General features: G+C 39.1%; 2 protein-coding genes across 2 annotated transcripts in view; both read left to right on the plus strand.

The window, feature by feature from the left end:
* LOC143884120 (calcium-dependent protein kinase 2-like) overlaps positions 1-17,275 on the plus strand; it is a 32,957-nt gene that overhangs the window by 1,870 nt on the left and 13,812 nt on the right. The gene's annotated exons all lie outside the window — the stretch shown is intronic.
* On the plus strand, positions 619-15,741 carry LOC143884119 (uncharacterized). The gene is made up of 2 exons (XM_077387520.1): positions 619-10,270; positions 11,327-15,741. Exon 2 carries the CDS (start codon positions 12,772-12,774, stop codon positions 15,733-15,735), a length of 2,964 nt encoding a protein of 987 aa, XP_077243635.1. The 5' UTR covers positions 619-10,270; positions 11,327-12,771; the 3' UTR covers positions 15,736-15,741.

A 17,275-nucleotide genomic window follows, 5' to 3' on the forward strand; every position in this document is an offset into this window, starting at 1 on the left:
TCCCATTTTGTTTATTTTCTTGTTTCTTGAATTATGATACAATGCATCAACTATGGTTGATTTGATTTATTTGCACATGGATTACTGCACGGATTTTCATTTTTAATAGATTTATAGTTTACCATTAAAAAATAGATTTATAGTTTTAAAAATCAGAAAAAATATATTTTCGAATAGAAACTAATCATATATGTATATTAACTTCTAATTTAATTATATGCAAGTTCTTCTTGGCTGATCTACTGATTGAAAGAGTCAGATTTTTTAATTTATTGTTTTATTTATATTTGTTAGAAATAAATATAAATAAAACATGCTTTATTTTAAAATATTTGTTAGAAAATCAAAATCCTTTTAAAATACAAAATAATTTGTTTCCCCCCCAAAAGCCCTTATCTATAAGCATGTCAGTTTCTAAATTTTTTATATATGATTTATTCTTGCTCAATTTACCGACTAAGGGAGTCAGATTTTTTTTTTTTTAAAAATTTTATTAAATAATTTTTTTTAGGAAATCCTTTAAATTTTCAACATCATATTCTACTTTTTATGAAATTAATGACTGGAGTGGCTTTTTCTTACATTTTGTGTTTATTTGAAGTATCCGGTTTATGTGTATAACATGGTTGTTTACATTTTCAATTTAGAATTAGATCTCACTATTCCAGTCACATCCGCAACAACTCATGCTATTAGTTGTTTGAATTATTAAACCATTATGGATGAATGACTTGCTCATGTGATGGTTGTGTGTTTGTGCTTATTTTTGCATTTTCTAAGTTCGCCTTAAGTTCCATTATTTGCGTTAATTTTTATAAAGTTCCATTATTTTACAGGATTTCCACAGAAATTTATGACTGAAATCGACATGTTTCTATTTTCGTGGAGAGCTACACACATACTGAAACTGACATTTAAAACTTTGGTTAAAGCCCATCTGAAAACACTCATAATCCCTGAAAATACCTGTGATGCCAGCAAGATTAGGATTCCCTAGGCTGGAACCATCAAAGTTCTGCTTAAAGAACCCAAGTGGTGGAGAAAACCACATATGTGATGGTCAGTTATTAATAAAGACGCTATCCATATTACACTCCCTAAATGACTCATATATCTGTCTGGTACGAACCTGTGCTTCTTTTCACCACTAGCCCAAGACACAACTGTCGTAAATATTGTCCGAAAAATGGCATACAATTGCCTCAAAGTCTCTTTGAAAACAATGCAATTTCTCTCCTTCTACAAGAGCCAAAGAGCAGTCACAAAATCAACTTTCCATAGAGTCTTACCCCTCTGGGATTGAGGGTCAAATGCCCAATCATCTCACATATATGATTGAGGAACACACACCTAGAATAAGGCAAGCACACACCTCCATATCTCCCTGACAAAACTGCAGTGAATGAACCATCTCCTCATTATGTAAATATAACCAGCTGCATTTATGTAAAGACTGCAAATATAACCAGAAAGTTTGGCTTTGACATTTATATAAATATAACCAGCTGCATAATAATGTATAACTTGTAGAAATTTGAGCTGTTAAAGACTGCAAGTGCTTTCAATTGAATGTTCTAATTTTCTAAGGCTGACTAACAGTTTTAGTTATTATTGGGCCCCCCTTTTTTTTTGCTACAAATCAGTACGGTATTCACGTTACGACTTAAAAAGAGAATCCCATATGTTCGTTAGCAACTGAGAACTTTAAAGTACAATAAAAGTTGAAATTATAAGATTCCTTAATAAAAGTTAAAGAAGTGCATCAAGTGAGCCTTCTAAAGAAGGTAACTTGAAGAATATAAGCCACATAAGCTTCCTTTTCTACAGATATGCAGCTCCAACTAAAGTGATACCAGATACTACTGTTGATAGTTGTGCTATGTTTGGATACTCCCCCCGTGTGCCAGCATGAGTTAGCACTTTTATGTCCTCAAACTCCCAAGAAAACAGTCCCTCCATTATTTTGAATATGATATCCATACTCGATATTTTCATACAGTAGGTTAAATGTGTATATCATGGACTATATGTTATCTGTTTATTTCTCGTAGAGTATTTTAGTTGCTAGCCTCACCTCATTACATCATCTTCATCAAAGAAGACACTCAACCACACCTAAGATAGTTCCCAACATCCATCTACTCACTTCGCTGTTTTCCAGATGCCCTCATGTTAGGTCCACTGACCCTACTACCATGGTTTTAAACTTCCACCAAAACTGACATGAAATAACCAGAATGTTTCTGTTTTCATGCCCACTAAAACCGAAACGACTGAAATGCATCAACCAAGATCGTAACTATAATAGTAGCATACTTTATCAGTCTGTGTTACATAAATGCATGCGAAATGTTGTGCATATGTTATGTATCAATATTTATATGAATTACATGTGAAATTTGGTATGTGCTACATTATCAGACCTGCGGGATAGTGCATGTCACTAGGTGTTTGATGTTTTAAACCATTATAGATTATTGTCTTGCTTATGTGATGGTTTCTAAGTATGTATTTGTTCTTATTATAGCATTTCCTGAAGTTTCTTTCTTTTGTAAGATAACTACTTTATTAATGCTGTAATTATATTACATTCACGGGGACAAGACATCGCACTGATGCGAAACTTCATGCAACTACTTCTCAACCTCTGCCTGCACCTCAACCCCTGCCCTGAGGTTTCTTTCTACGCCCAATAATAACTATCTGATCACAGTTCAACGCTAATACCCCTGTTCAGATTATTGCAATCTGTCAGATATTATAGGAGACAAAACATAGATATTCCTCTATATTTCTACCCCTGCAAGGGACACTCGGATATTGATAACCGAAACTGTGCCATATCGATCACTGAGGGATCAATATCAGTTTGACAATGCATGCCGGAAGAGGATTGTGCTTGTTACTGAAGCCGCCACAGATTGTACACCTCCATATATCGTAGCTTATATCTATTTCCATTCCAAAACTTTGGCCCAAAACTGAAATTTCGGCCGAAATTCTGGAAAATTTATATTTTTTTGAAAAAAAAAAATCAATTTAACGAAATTTCGGCAGAAATCCGGGAAATCAGAAATTATTTCGGATTTCGTAAAATTTCAGTTTCAGTCCAAATTTAAAACCATGTTTCCATGTAATAGACAGTCTGAATCATATCCACAATACCCTCTCACTGCAAATTAGACTCAACCCGTGATGAGCAGCACCTCCCCTTCTCTATGTGCTCCTCCCTTTGCGAGTTTGTTGGTTGCCTCGTTTGCCGACCTATGCTGCAAGGATGGGTTGATGGCTGATACTGAATCTCTAATTTCTGTTATTACACCTATTAGTTTCCACGGCCCAGGTGCTCTGTTTCTGGCCCAGGCAATCACATTCGAGTAATCCTCTTCAATAATCAAAGGCTCTTATCTAGACTTTGAAATCATCTTAAACCCCATGGCAAAGCCTTAAACCTTGGAGTCCTCCTCCTCCTGGATCGATGAAGTTGAACATTGATGGAAGTTCTAAAGGAAAACCAGTCAGGCAGGAATTAGAAGAATTTTCTGTGACATTAATGGTCAAAAGATTTTGTCTTTTTCAGGGTACACTGGTTTCAACGACGCGAATGAGCCGGGGATATCTTGATCCTCTCCCCCTTTTCCATGACAATCGTGCGCCAAATCAGCAACAAACTCCAATAAAAGACTCCCTACAACTCAACAATAGACTCTTATCACTAACTGACTCATGCCTTATCTCATCCAAACCTAACAACTACGCCAAAAAACTAGAACTCCTAAGGATTCTGGACTGCACAGAAGAAAAGAGATGTATCATCCTACCCCTCTTACAACGACCTTGTCCTCAAGGACGATTCCTGGGCAACGCTCCTTCCAGGACTGATCACATCCTTTATTATCCTTTCCATATTCTTCCTCCTTGTCATCAAGTTCAACACCTTCTATCAAAAATAATTTTTGCCCTTTATAATTCGGCTGGCATGAGGCGCTTGATGCGCGGAATCGAAGGATTCCTGGTTGTGGTGGTCGAACTAATATTGGTACTGTCCAAATATACATGATGACGACGATGACAAATAGCCTCATCTTCCTCCCGGAGCCTAGCTAGGTTGAAGGCTTCAGGTAGTGTGACTGACTTCATCTTTTGAACACCAACTCATAGCTCGTCTTCGAGGCCACTGATAAAAACCTCAATAAGGTAAGATTCAAACAAACCTTTGACCTTGTTCAAGAGCACCTAAAATTCTTGGATTATAGAGACTTGGCAGAGCTTGGATAGACGACCAACATAATTCCCACTACGAGCGGGTCCAAAATGAGCGTCCATAGCATCCACCAAGTCGTCCCACGTCGCATCTGGCTTATAATCGATGTACCATTGGTGCCATGCAAGAGGGTTGCCTTCCATATTAAGAGCTGCTACTTTTTTTTTTGAATATTATTAAGAGCTGCTACTATTAACCTTTGTTCCATTGGTACTTGATGTTGATGGTACCTACAATAAAGCTTGGCCTTCAGGATCCACCCGTTTGGATTTTTTCCATCAAAGCGACTGAAATCCAATTACTTCGACAATGGTTGAAATTTGGATGCCTCCGTTGGTTTCGAAGGATTGACAATTGCCTCCAGTCGTGCTGCTACGCAAAGGTAAGCTTCCTTGTGCTTGAGAGCGGACAATAGAGCCTTCTGGGTCCCTAGGTGCTGGCTTCAACTTATTCAGTTTCTCCAGAATCTCATGTGGCAGTGCACCGTGTCGCTCTGTCATTTCCTTGAGCTCATCTTGAGAGGCTTGGAGTGTCTGCACCCTCCCATCCATGTGGGATATTCTTGTTCCATCAGCCATTGGATCGTACAGCTCTGATACCAAATTGGTTCCAAATTGAGACTATCAAGAGCCACCTTTCTTTCTACCTCGAGCTATGGTGTTGTCGAAACACTACTCAAAGAGGATTCAAGAACTAAAAGAGAAAATAGAGAAGAGAAAGTTGGGAATAAAGTTCACGGTTTTTTATTCATAGATGAGAGTTAGCTATATACACAAAGACTCCAAGAAAAACAAAGAAACTACCTTCCTAAGAATCAGCAACAAACTCCAATCAAAGACTCCTTGACACTACAACTCAACAATAGGCTCTTATCACTAACTGTCCCATGCCTTATCTTATCCAAGCCTAACAACTACCCCAACAACTAGAACTCCTAAGGACCCTGTCTGGACTGCACAGAATAAGAGAGACGTATCATATCCCATGGTCATCAAGATAAGAACTCATATATGTTTGTCAAACCTAGTATGGATCATCGCATGGAAGTTTTGAAATATAGAAAAGACCTCATCCTTAGACTTCATCAGAATATACCCGTGTACTGCTGGTTCAATCATCCACAAATATTACAAAATAACGATCGCTAAATAAAATCGTAGCAGAAGGTCCCCATATATCAAAATGAACAGTACACTTTTATTAGTACTAAGGATAAGGTCGGGGTTTCAAGCCCAGCATAACTACCAAAAAAAAGAGGAAAAGATAAGAAGTACAAAAATGTTAAACAAACTCACAGACTGCATATTGAACATCCAAACTGCTAGAGCTAAAGAAATGAGGGAACAAACATTTTAATGACTCTAAAGATAAATGACACAAACAAAAAAACAATGCATTGGTTGGACTATAGTACTACCATGGTTTGAAATTTCGACTGAAATCTGAAATTTTGGTCAACACCGACAACAAAATGACCGAAATCCGAAATATCCGAAACGTACAAAATTTCGGTCGAAAGGTCGAAATTTCGTTAATTTCGGCGAAATTTGTTAAAAAAATATTACTTTTTTATTCTTTTACAGAGTTTCGGTCGAAATTTCGACCCAAAAAAACGGTGTTTCGAGCTTTTGTACCAAATTTCGACCGAAATTTGGTTTCGGATAAGTCCGAAATTTTAGCCGATACCGAAATTTAAAACTATGAGTACTACTACTAGAACTAATAGAGTGGTGAGCTTGTTGGTGTTTTATCAAGGAGGTTGAAATAAACAAGAGGGGGGGTGAATTGATTTTAACACTTAATTAGCCCTTTTGATAATTAATTATAAACCCTAATTTGAATTTTCTTCTCTTGATTGAATTTTTGGTTAGTGCAAATAAGATTGAAAGACAAAGTGAAATGTTAAACCAAAAAGAATGAAAGTGCAAGATAATGGAAGAGACACACCGATGTATAGTTGTTCGGGCAAAGCCCTACTCCACTCTTCTTAAGATCGTCCTTAAGGATTTCCACTATGCGAGACCTCCACGATGCCCGTCTCCGAGGCGGTTACACTTCCAAGGGATATTAAATGAGGATGCCCTTACACCTTTACAATAGACTCTCCTTCTCCGCCGAGTTCTAAGCGGTGCTCCCTAGGCTATTAAAGTAGGATGCCCTAGCCACCTTTGCAAGAAATGAAGATTGAATAGCTTGGCTTCTTCTTGAAAGCTTGATGCTCTTTGTAGACCCTTGATTGCTCTTCAATGATGGTAGTTGCAAGTGAAAGCTCTAAATATCCCAACTCAAGAAATTTGCAAGTGCAAGGCAAGTGTGGGAAGAAAAACAAAATCTTAAGCAAAAATGGATTGCAAGTTTTCTTTAATGCTTAAGGAGGTTTTCAAATCATCAAGAGAGAGTAAATGAATCCTCTAGATGTTGTATATATAGCCTCTCCAAAGAATATGACCGTTTGGGGGTGGCAATAACAAAAATCACAAATTTATTCAAATCCCAACGGCTATATTCTCACCTGTCGCGAGGTTCTCGGAGTTCCGAGAACGGCCAGAAGAACAAAATATTCTACTGGACCATTTCTCGGAGTTCCGAGAAAATGGCCAGAAGCTACTGGACCATTTCTCGGAGTTCCAAGAGAACTCTCGGAGTTCCGAGCTCGGAGCTCCGAGAAAAATCTCGGAGTTCCGAGAAGCCTAAAAAATCAGCAGTTTTTGTATTTTTTGCTTATTTGATTTTTTGGGTTTTGGAACTCAACTCCTATGATAATTATGGAATGTTTATGAGGGTCCCAACATGTTGGTCCACCACATAATCATTCACTAAACCTTTAAAGTTCTTTAAGTGTTCTTTGAAAAATATTCTGAAAATACTTTGCCTTGACTTGAAAATCTAAAGAGAGGAGATGTACAATGATACCTATGCAACCTTCAATTTCTCTTTAGCTTTGGTCTTCAAGTTGATCTTCCATCTTTGTATGCTTGCTTGAGAGATGATGTGAGCTCCACTTAGCTCATTTGACTCTTGTTGGGTACATCTTCAAGCATGACCATGTTGTGTGTTGGTTTCTTCAATGATCAATCCTATCTTAAACACAACACTTCAAAGCAAATTGATTAGTATTCAAAAACACAATCAATTATGTTTAGAATCATCAAAACAAGATAGGAGAGTAGACCCTTGGGCTTACAATCTCCCCCTTTTTTATGATGACAAACAAAATTGATTATGAGGTGTGTGTGGAGTGACATAGTAGGCAAGTGAATACTGGAACTCCCCCTCAATATATGCACACAGATAAATGATAACAATTAAAAGCATATGGTGCATAAAGTAAATTGAATAGATAATCAATTTCAAACTTCTCCCCCTTTTGTCATCGACAGAAAATGGTGTAAAAAATAAAGCAATTTAGGAGTGGATAAAGATTGAGTTAGGTACTCCCCCTAAATCAATGCTTATGGTATAAAAATATATAAAAATATATATAACCAAGTAATGCATATATACCTGTTCATGATCGAGATGTTGACATATGTCAAAATGTTAGGTATTTTAATTAAAGTGAAAGTACCTCTTCAACTTAGAAAACTAAGAAGGCTAAGAGTACCAATTGAGTGACTTTTAAGATTAATATTTGACATCTCATTCATGCAGATACTACCAAACAAAGATGATATATATAAATACTATATAGATAAGCTGGTGAAAGGCACAAAGTATTTATTTGGCAATTTCTTTGACTTGATCCGCACTCCAAATGTTTAAGGCACTTCGGATATAACAAATTCTATCATCACTAAGGGGTTTTGTAAAGATATCCGCTAATTGATTTTCAGTGTTGATATACTTTAAGCAAATATCCCCTTTTTGTGAGTGATCTCTAATGAAGTGGTGCCTAATCTCAATGTGTTTTGTTCTTGAGTGTTGTATGGGGTTCTTTGTTAAGCTTATAGCACTAGTGTTGTCACATTTGATGAGAATATTTTCCATTTTAATGCAATAGTCCTTCAATGTGCTTTTCATCCATAGGACTTGAGCACAACAAGCTCCAGCTGCCACATATTCTGCTTCTGTTGTGGACAGAGCTACTGAATTTTGCTTCTTGCTAAACCATGAAACAAGTGATTTGCCCAAGAATTGGCAAGTCCCACTAGCGCTTTTCCTATCTGCTCTACATCCGGCGAAGTCTACATCTGAATATCCGATGAGAGTAAATGAAGATGATCTTTCATACCATAGTCCTAGACTTTGGGTTCCTCTTAAGTACTTGAAGATCTTCTTGACTGCCGATAGGTGAGACTCCTTTGGATCCGATTGAAATCGAGCACAGAGACAGACAGTAAACATAATGTCTGGTCTGCTGGCTGTCAAATAGAGTAAGCTACCTATCATACCCCTATACATCTTCTGATCCACAGATTTGCCAAATTCATCATTTTCTAGCTTAGCAGTAGTACTCATGGGAATTCTTGATGTCTTACTGCTATCCATGCCATACTTCTTTAATAACTCCTTTGTATATTTTTCTTGATTTAAAAATATTCCATTTTTGTATTGTTTAATTTGGAGTCCCAAGAAGTAGGTTAACTCACCCATCATGCTCATTTCAAATTCATCTTTCATTAGAGTTGCAAATTCATCACACATTTTTTGATTAGTTGAGCCACAGATGGTATCATTCACATAGATCTGGACAAGGAGGATATCTTGATTTTCTCTTTTGATAAATAATGTTTTATCCACCTTTCCCATCTCAAAACCTTTTTCAACTAAGAAAGTGTAAAGCCTCTCATACCAAGCTCTAGGAGCTTGCTTTAATCCATATAAAGCTTTATCAAGCCTGAAGACATGATTTGGGTGTTTGAAGTCTTCAAAACCTGGAGGTTGCTCAACATACACTTCCTCTTGGATATAGCCATTTAGAAAGGCACTTTTGACATCCATTTGATATAGTTTAAATCCTTTATGAGATACATATGCCAAGAGTATCCTAATGGCTTCCATACGGGCAACATGAGCAAATGTCTCATCATAGTCTATTCCTTCATCCTGATTGTACCCTTGGGCTACAAGCCTAGCTTTGTTTCTAGTGATAATTCCATTTTCATCCAACTTGTTTCTATACACCCATCTCGTGCCAATGACTGGATGATCACTAGGTCTAGGCACTAGCTTCCACACCTTGTTCCTTTCGAATTGACTTAGTTCTTCTTGCATGGCCATCAACCAATATTCATCCTTTTCGGCTTCCTTGATGGACTTAGGCTCCAATTCGGATAGGAACGCCAAGTTATTGCTCACACTACGATAGTATGATCTAGTTCTTACCGGCGATGTGGCATCACCTAAGATTTGGGATTCAGGATGATCTACCAATATTCTCCTATCCCTAGGCAATGAGTCATCTTCTTCATTTTCTACTTCCTCACTGGGCAATGTATTACTTGTAGATGCATGGGGAGGAGCACTTAACTTAGGTAAGAGATGTTCATTAGGTTCATCCTCATCATGTGGCATTTCTTGAGGTGTTGGCTCTCTCTCATCAAATGTCACATGCATGGATTCTTGTAAAGACTACCCTCATTAAATACCCTCATTAAATCTAAAATTAAATCTAAAAACTGCATTAAGCTGTTCATTATTCATAATTAAGGGAAGTAATTAGGGGCATTTGATGACTAAATTAAAAAGGCTAGTATCAATTAAAAGGAAAAACCGTTGGAAATTATGAGGAAGGAAAGCACGATCTCAAAATTTTAGAAAAATATGGGCAAAACGGAAGATTTCTTTATGGATCGAATTTATTTGGTGGTAACATCCATCCTTGCTTAGAAATACATAAAAATCTCTCCCAAATCAATTACATACCTCATTGTTAAGAGCAAAATCAAGAGAAGAAGAGGGGAAAGAATACAGTGAGAGAGAGAGGAAGAAAAGAGAGGCTCGGACGGTTCTTGGACGAGAATCCCATCTTGATTCTTCGTTTTCCCCATTCATCGCCACCGAGAGGTATGTTGATTTTTTTAATTTCTTGAAATCCCTTGCATCTTCTTCATCAAATTTTTGAAATCATGGAATTTCATCCCCAAAACTGTGTATGCGATGAAACCCTTCTTGTTATTCTGTAAAACCCATTTCAATTTCATGAATTTTGCCATGCCCTATATCTCAAGCTCCAAAAACCTGCAGAAAACCACATCCACGTTAAAATAAATTAGGGTTTTTGCAGCTAACAAAGCAAGATACAAAAAGGAAAATAAATAAATGATTTATACATTACCCATCTCGTTTCACGTTTTTCTCCATGCTCAAATCTCACGATTTCATCACCTGCAAAAACCCAATATGTGTTAAAAAGAAATACATGGATTTTATAATCAAAGGAAGCAAGATGCAAAATGAGAAAAATAAATAAAGTGATTTATACCTTACCCATTCCATTTTTTGATTTCTTCATACTCTATTTCATGTTTAAACCTGCAAAACCTCATCTCGTTAAAAATGGAAATAGGGTTTCTGCAAACCAAAGAAGCAGATGCAAAAAGGAAAAATAAAATAAATAAAATGATTTATACATTAACCATATCGATTCCACGATTTTTCCGTGCCAAATCTCACGATTTAATCACCTGCAAAAACCCTTATCTTCGTTAAAATGAAATTAGAGATGCTGTAATCGAATAAAGCAAGGCAGAAAGAGAAAAGAAAGAACGAAATATGTACATGCTTATGCCCTTGTTTTTACCTTGGGACACCCCCCCTATTTGTTTATTCGTTGTTTTAAAAAAAAAAAAAAAAAAAAAAAAGACATACGTCTGTTCCTGCATTTTTGTACTTTTGTTCACAAATAAAACCTATATAAAGGACTTTTAATTTCCTAAAAAGTGGTAATACACAGTTTTATCAGTTCCTAATAAATTCTACAAAATGACTTTTCTTGTATAATTTTCAATAAATCAATTCTACGCTAGCAGCCCTCTTAGTACAAATTTTATGTAATTTTATGTAGGGTTAAGATCTCATCAGTGACGTTTATAATATTTTTTTTAAATAATTGATCTACAGGCCTACTACTTCCATCTCCCACATAAAGGGGCCATCTTAATCTCACACATCTCCGGGTTTAAAAAAAAAAAGAAGGCAGGTGACAGCTAGACCTTGCCTTGTAATAGTTTTCAATATAACTTGTCTATGCAATGTAGCTCTACTTATAAATTTTGCCTTATTAATACCTGCTTAGTTAATTTATACTTGCTTGGCTGGAATCAAATGAATTGAAATGAAAAATGATTTGTTCTAAAATCTTATGCGAAGTAATGCAGGAAGGAAGGCAAAGGTAATGTACTTAAATTCTTAATTGCATATCATACATGGGGGAGAGTGAAGGGGAAATTAAGGGTGTGGTGGTATCATCCTGGGACCTAAGGTCCAAAGGCCAACGCGAGAAGCGTGTACAGCCTTTCGTTGGCAAACCATCCAGAAAGGGATAGTATCCCCGAAACGGCTCGGCATTAAATGCGAGACCGAAATCCGAGTCCATAACGCCACTACCTTTAGACAGGGGTAGTGGGTAGTCGTGCGGCAAGGACACCGGCAAAAAGAAAAAAAAAAAGGGAAAGTCAGAAAAGAACTGACAGAAAAATAAAGTGGGGAAAAGCCGGATGTACCTGGGGAATGTGCTGTCTCAATTTATAAAATTGTTGCATACATAGTATAAATTTGAATTATTACCACTCCTTTTATTTATATTGCCGTGGATATTGTAATTTATTTCAGTCTTTATTATTGTTCCTAGATATTATTAAGGATCTGGATTATATTGCCTGTACTTTTTATATTGTCTCTCTTACTCTGCTTGGTCTCTGGAGGACCCTGCTCTGACGTTGTTTACTCCACCACAGGGGTTGAGGCGTTAAATGGTGGAGCATTTGCAAATGAAGGAACCTTGGGATAAGGGACTGTGTGATCAGAGAGTTCGTTTCTGGGGTTTTTGCATTTTGACGTCTTGCGTCATTTACCATTTTTATTTCTATCAAGACTTTATTTAGTTTGGACTTTGGTAATTTAAAACTTCGCTTTTCTTTTGAAGTATGAGTATTGAAATTGTTATGGTAAGACATATTAAGTTGGAATAAGATTCTATCGTGGTTGCTGCTTATAAAAAAAAAAAAAAAATTTCCATGATTTTTGCGTTCTTTTGCTCGTAGCGACTCGACGGAAATCGGGTCGTTACAGTTGTGGTATCAGAGCTCTAGGTTTTTGTGAAATACCTGGAGTACGTGAGAGTGGGTAGATTATAGGATTGGGGTAGACAATTAAGAATTGTCGATCAAAATATATGCACTCTGATTTCTATACCTTTAAAGGGAAGACACAGTACTAAATTTTAATACTACTCAATCAATGGCAACAAAGCCTTCTATTAGTATGGTACTTCCTAGTAATAAAAAAAAAATAAAAAATTATGTCATCGATATATACATATGATTATATAATTGTTCATTTTGCAGATGTATCAGAGGAGGGGAGCTGCTAACCAGGCTAATGTCCCTAATAATGATGGACATGAACCAGCTCAGCTCGGTGCGCATGGCCTAGATGGACCTGACCCAGTTCAACCTCAAAATCAGGATGGTCTGCAAATGCTGGCAGAAATTCTTAGACAGAATCAAATAGCTAATCAGACCGCCCTTCAGGCCATCGCAGCCAATCTCGGGGCTCGTCAGGAGTCGAGGCCTCGTGAGGATGCCTCTCAGGTGCATCGTCAGTTCCGAGACTACCACCCATCTGAGTTTACTGGTTCAGGTGACCCCTTAGTGGCAGACCATTGGCTTACAGAGGTAGAGGGGATCTTTGCCGTGATGGAGTGCTCTAACATTCAGAAGATTCGTTTTGCTTCCTTCCTACTGAAGGGAGAGGCGGGTGTCTGGTGGCGGACTATGATTCAGAACTATCCCGCAGTTTTGTCTGGAACTTGGGGACAGTTCAAGTCTCGCTTTAATGAACAGTTCTTTTCGGAGCGCATAAGAGATCAGTTGGCGGGGCAATTCGCAGAACTAAAGCAGGGGGCGTTGACTGTGGCTCAGTATGGAGCCAAGTTCAGAGAGCTTTCGCGGTTTGCACCTGGATACGCAGCGACGGAGGCAGATCGGGTTCGGAAATTTGTTAGCGGTCTTCGCCCTTCCATTAAGGCGAGTATCGTTAACCTTGGTACTAGGACCTTGGCAGAGGCCTGTGAGAAGGCCGAAGTGGCGGAAGACTGCGAGAAATCTGTGCAAGCAGCTAGATCTCAATCATTTATTAGCAGGAATCAGGGACCTCCACTCAAAAAGCAGAGGACAGATGGTGGTTCGCAATCCCAGACCTTGTGCTCTCTTTGTGGAAAATTCCATTCAGGCCAGTGCTGGAAATCTATGAACGTTTGTTTCAATTGTGGGGATCCGAACCACAAGCAGAGGGATTGCCCTAAGAAGAAGCATCAGCAGTATGCCAGGCAGCCATATCAGCAGCAGCAGCAGCGGGCTCTTCCTAGACCTCCACCCCAGCCGCAGCAGCAAAATCAGTGGAGGGGAAACCCAAATCTCATACCAGTCCAAGGAAGAAATGCACCCCAAGCTCCTATCAATCGGGTCTTTGCCTTGAGTCAGCGCGACGCTGAAGCATCCGATGCAGTTATCGAAGGTCAGCTTCTCGTTAATGGTATATCTGTTCATGTCTTATTTGATTCTGGCTCTACATTATCATTTATATCGCCTGATTTTGTTCGAGAATTAGCTTTATCCCCTATACCCTTACTACATCCGTTGAGAGTGGTCATACCAGTAGGCGATGTGGTAGTTACTGACTTGGTATGCAAGGGTTGTGAAATTAAAATTGGGGACCGTGAACTTTTGGGAGACCTTGTATTGCTGAAAATGAATGACTTCAAGGTCATCCTAGGCATGGACTGGTTGGCATCTTATCACGCCAGTGTGGATTGTTTCCATAAGGTGGTGGTGTTCAGAATACCCGGAGAGGAAGAATTCTTGTTTGAGGGTGTGAAGCGCCCTGGCAAGATCAAAATTATTTCTGCATTAAGGGCCCAGAAATTGTTAAGTAGAGGCTGTGAAGGTTTCTTGGCGTATGTGAAGAAAGAAGATGATGGTGTAGGGTTATCAGCAGCTGATATTTCCGTGGTGAGTGAGTTCCTTGATGTTTTTCCAGAGGATCTCACGGAGTTGCCTCCCCACAGAGAGCTCGACTTTACCATTGCTCTCGAGCCAGGAACCTTACCCATTTCCAAAGCACCTTATCGGATGGCCCCTGCCGAGTTGAAGGAATTGAAGGAACAGTTGTCTGAGTTGCTTGAGAAAGGATTCATCAGGCCAAGTTCTTCGCCGTGGGGTGCTCCTGTTTTATTTGTTAAAAAGAAGGATGGCAGCCTCCTTTTGTGCATCGATTATCGGCAACTGAATAAGGTTACTGTCAAAAATCGTTATCCTTTGCCTAGGATCGACGATCTTTTTGACCAGTTGCAGGGAGCTTGTCACTTTTCTAAGATTGACCTCAGATCAGGGTATCATCAGCTTCGTGTCAGAGATGAGGACATATCCAAGACAGCTTTCAGGACCCGATACGGTCATTTTGAATTTGTGGTAATGCCATTTGGACTGACTAATGCTCCAGCGATCTTTATGGATGTAATGAACAGGATCTTCAAACCCTTCTTAGATCAGTTCATTGTGGTATTTATTGATGATATTCTCATTTATTCTAAGTCCAAGGAAGATCATGCAGAGCATCTGAGGAGAGCACTTGAAACTTTGAGGCAGAATCATTTATTTGCCAAGTTTTCCAAGTGCGAGTTTTGGTTAGAGAGCGTGACATTCTTAGGTCACGTGGTCTCAAAGGAGGGCATTTCAGTTGACCCAGTTAAGGTAGAGGCAGTATTGCAGTGGAAACAGCCTACTAACGCAACTGAGGTCAGAAGTTTCTTAGGACTAGCCGGTTATTACCGAAAATTTGTTGAGGGATTTTCTGCATTGGCTGGTCCTCTGACCAAGCTGACTAGAAAGAATGTCAAGTTTATTTGGGCGGAGGAGTGTGAGCTCAGTTTCCAGGAATTGAAGAAGAGGTTGACTTCGTCGCCTGTACTTGTCCTCCCTTCTGAAGGAGTGGATTTTGTTATTTATAGTGATGCTTCCATAAAGGGGTTAGGTTGTGTACTTATGCAGAATGGGAAGGTGATTGCATATGGCTCACGGCAGTTGAAGCGGCATGAGGTGAATTACCCCACCCATGACTTAGAATTGGCAGCTGTGGTTTTTGCGCTCAGGATCTGGAGCCATTATTTGTATGGTGTGAAGTTTGAGGTTTTTACAGACCACAAAAGCCTCAAATACCTGTTTGATCAGAAAGAATTAAATATGCGCCAGAGGAGGTGGCTTGAGTTCTTAAAGGACTACGATTTTACATTGAGCTACCCATCCGGGTAAAGCCAATGTGGTTGCCGATGCTCTCAGTAGGCAAGGAGGTGCTAAACTTGCATGCTTGATGATGGAAGAGTGGAAACTCCTTGAGCAGTTTAGAGATTTGACATTGGGTGTTTGCAAAGTGGGTGAGAAATCAGTTTTAGCAAATTTTCGAGTGCAGTCAGACTTTTTGGAGTCAATAAAGGCGGCTCAAGCAGATGATGCAGAGTTGGTCAAGTTGAAGAAAGAAGTAGATTCCAGACCAGACTTTTCAATTGGGGCAGACGGTTTCTTGTACTTTAAAGACAGGATATGTGTGCCAGCTAAAGAAGATCTCAGAAGGAGTATCTTGGATGAGGCCCATAAGTCTCGCTACACCATTCACCCGGGTAGCACCAAGATGTATCATGATTTGAAAAGAAATTTCTGGTGGAGCGGAATGAAAAGAGAAGTGGCTAGCTATGTTTCGAAATGCTTGACTTGTCAGAAAATAAAAATTGAGCATCAGAAACCTGGGGGCACTCTAAAGCCTTTGGAAATACCCATGTGGAAGTGGGATAGCATTTCTATGGACTTCATCATGGGTTTGCCCAAAACCAAGAGCGGTTGTGATAGCATCTGGGTGATTGTTGATCGTCTCACCAAGTCCGCGCATTTTATTGCCATGAAAAAGACTTGGACTTTGAACAAGTTGGCTGAGGTGTATGTGGCTCAAATTATCAGATTGCATGGAGTACCTGCTTCTATAGTATCAGACAGGGACACCAGGTTCACTTCTGGGTTTTGGCGTGGGTTGCAAGAGGCTTTGGGATCGAAGCTAAATTTTAGTACTGCCTATCATCCTCAGACGGATGGTCAGACTGAGAGGGTTAACCAGATTGTGGAGGACCTATTGAGAGCCTGTATTCTCGATTTTGGGGGAGACTGGGAGCTAGGGGTGGCAACGGGGCCGGATGTTGGGGTCCCCTTCCCCTTCCCCTCTGCGGGGAATTTTCCCCCTCCCCTTCCCCTTCCCCTCTGCGGGGATGGTGGGGAATCCCCCTCCCCTCCCCGCGGGGAATATCTAATCCCCTTCCCCTTCCCCTTCCCCTTCCCCTCCCCGCATCCTTCGGGGACAAAATCCCCGCCCCGCCCCCTCTTTGGAACCCAATCAAACCAGCAAACAGAGCTTCTTTCTTCTACGTCCATTACAGACAATATTGTGATGAATGCTATGATTCTATTCATGTGATCAACAAACAGATGGACAAAATCAGAAATGCATGGATGAGACAACAAACATAAATAACAACAGGACCTCATCTTTCAGCAATTTTCTGCATAAATTATGGAATGATAAATAGGAAATGAGCACTAGGATTACCTTCATTAACAGACAGCCAATGTGCAAAAAGTAACTATTTCAGTAGTCACAATGAACTTTAAAAGTCCATAAGTGGGCGCTCACACACGCAAAATAATGTTCATTAGTTCATTCTGTATAGCATGTTAACCCCCAGATGAGCATGAGAAATGAGAATGGAGAAGAGAACAAAATCAACAAATGACTTATTTCTTTAACTGC

The sequence above is a fragment of the Tasmannia lanceolata genome, unplaced genomic scaffold (genome assembly GCF_043159265.1).
Source record: "Tasmannia lanceolata isolate RefF3 unplaced genomic scaffold, GAP_Taslan_0.1 ptg000008l, whole genome shotgun sequence".
NCBI lineage: Eukaryota > Viridiplantae > Streptophyta > Magnoliopsida > Canellales > Winteraceae > Tasmannia > Tasmannia lanceolata.

Excerpts from the sequence above, each read along its gene's own strand:
- LOC143884119 (XM_077387520.1), top strand. The coding sequence starts at position 12,772 with ATGTATCAGAGGAGGGGAGCTGCTAACCAGGCTAATGTCCCTAATAAT.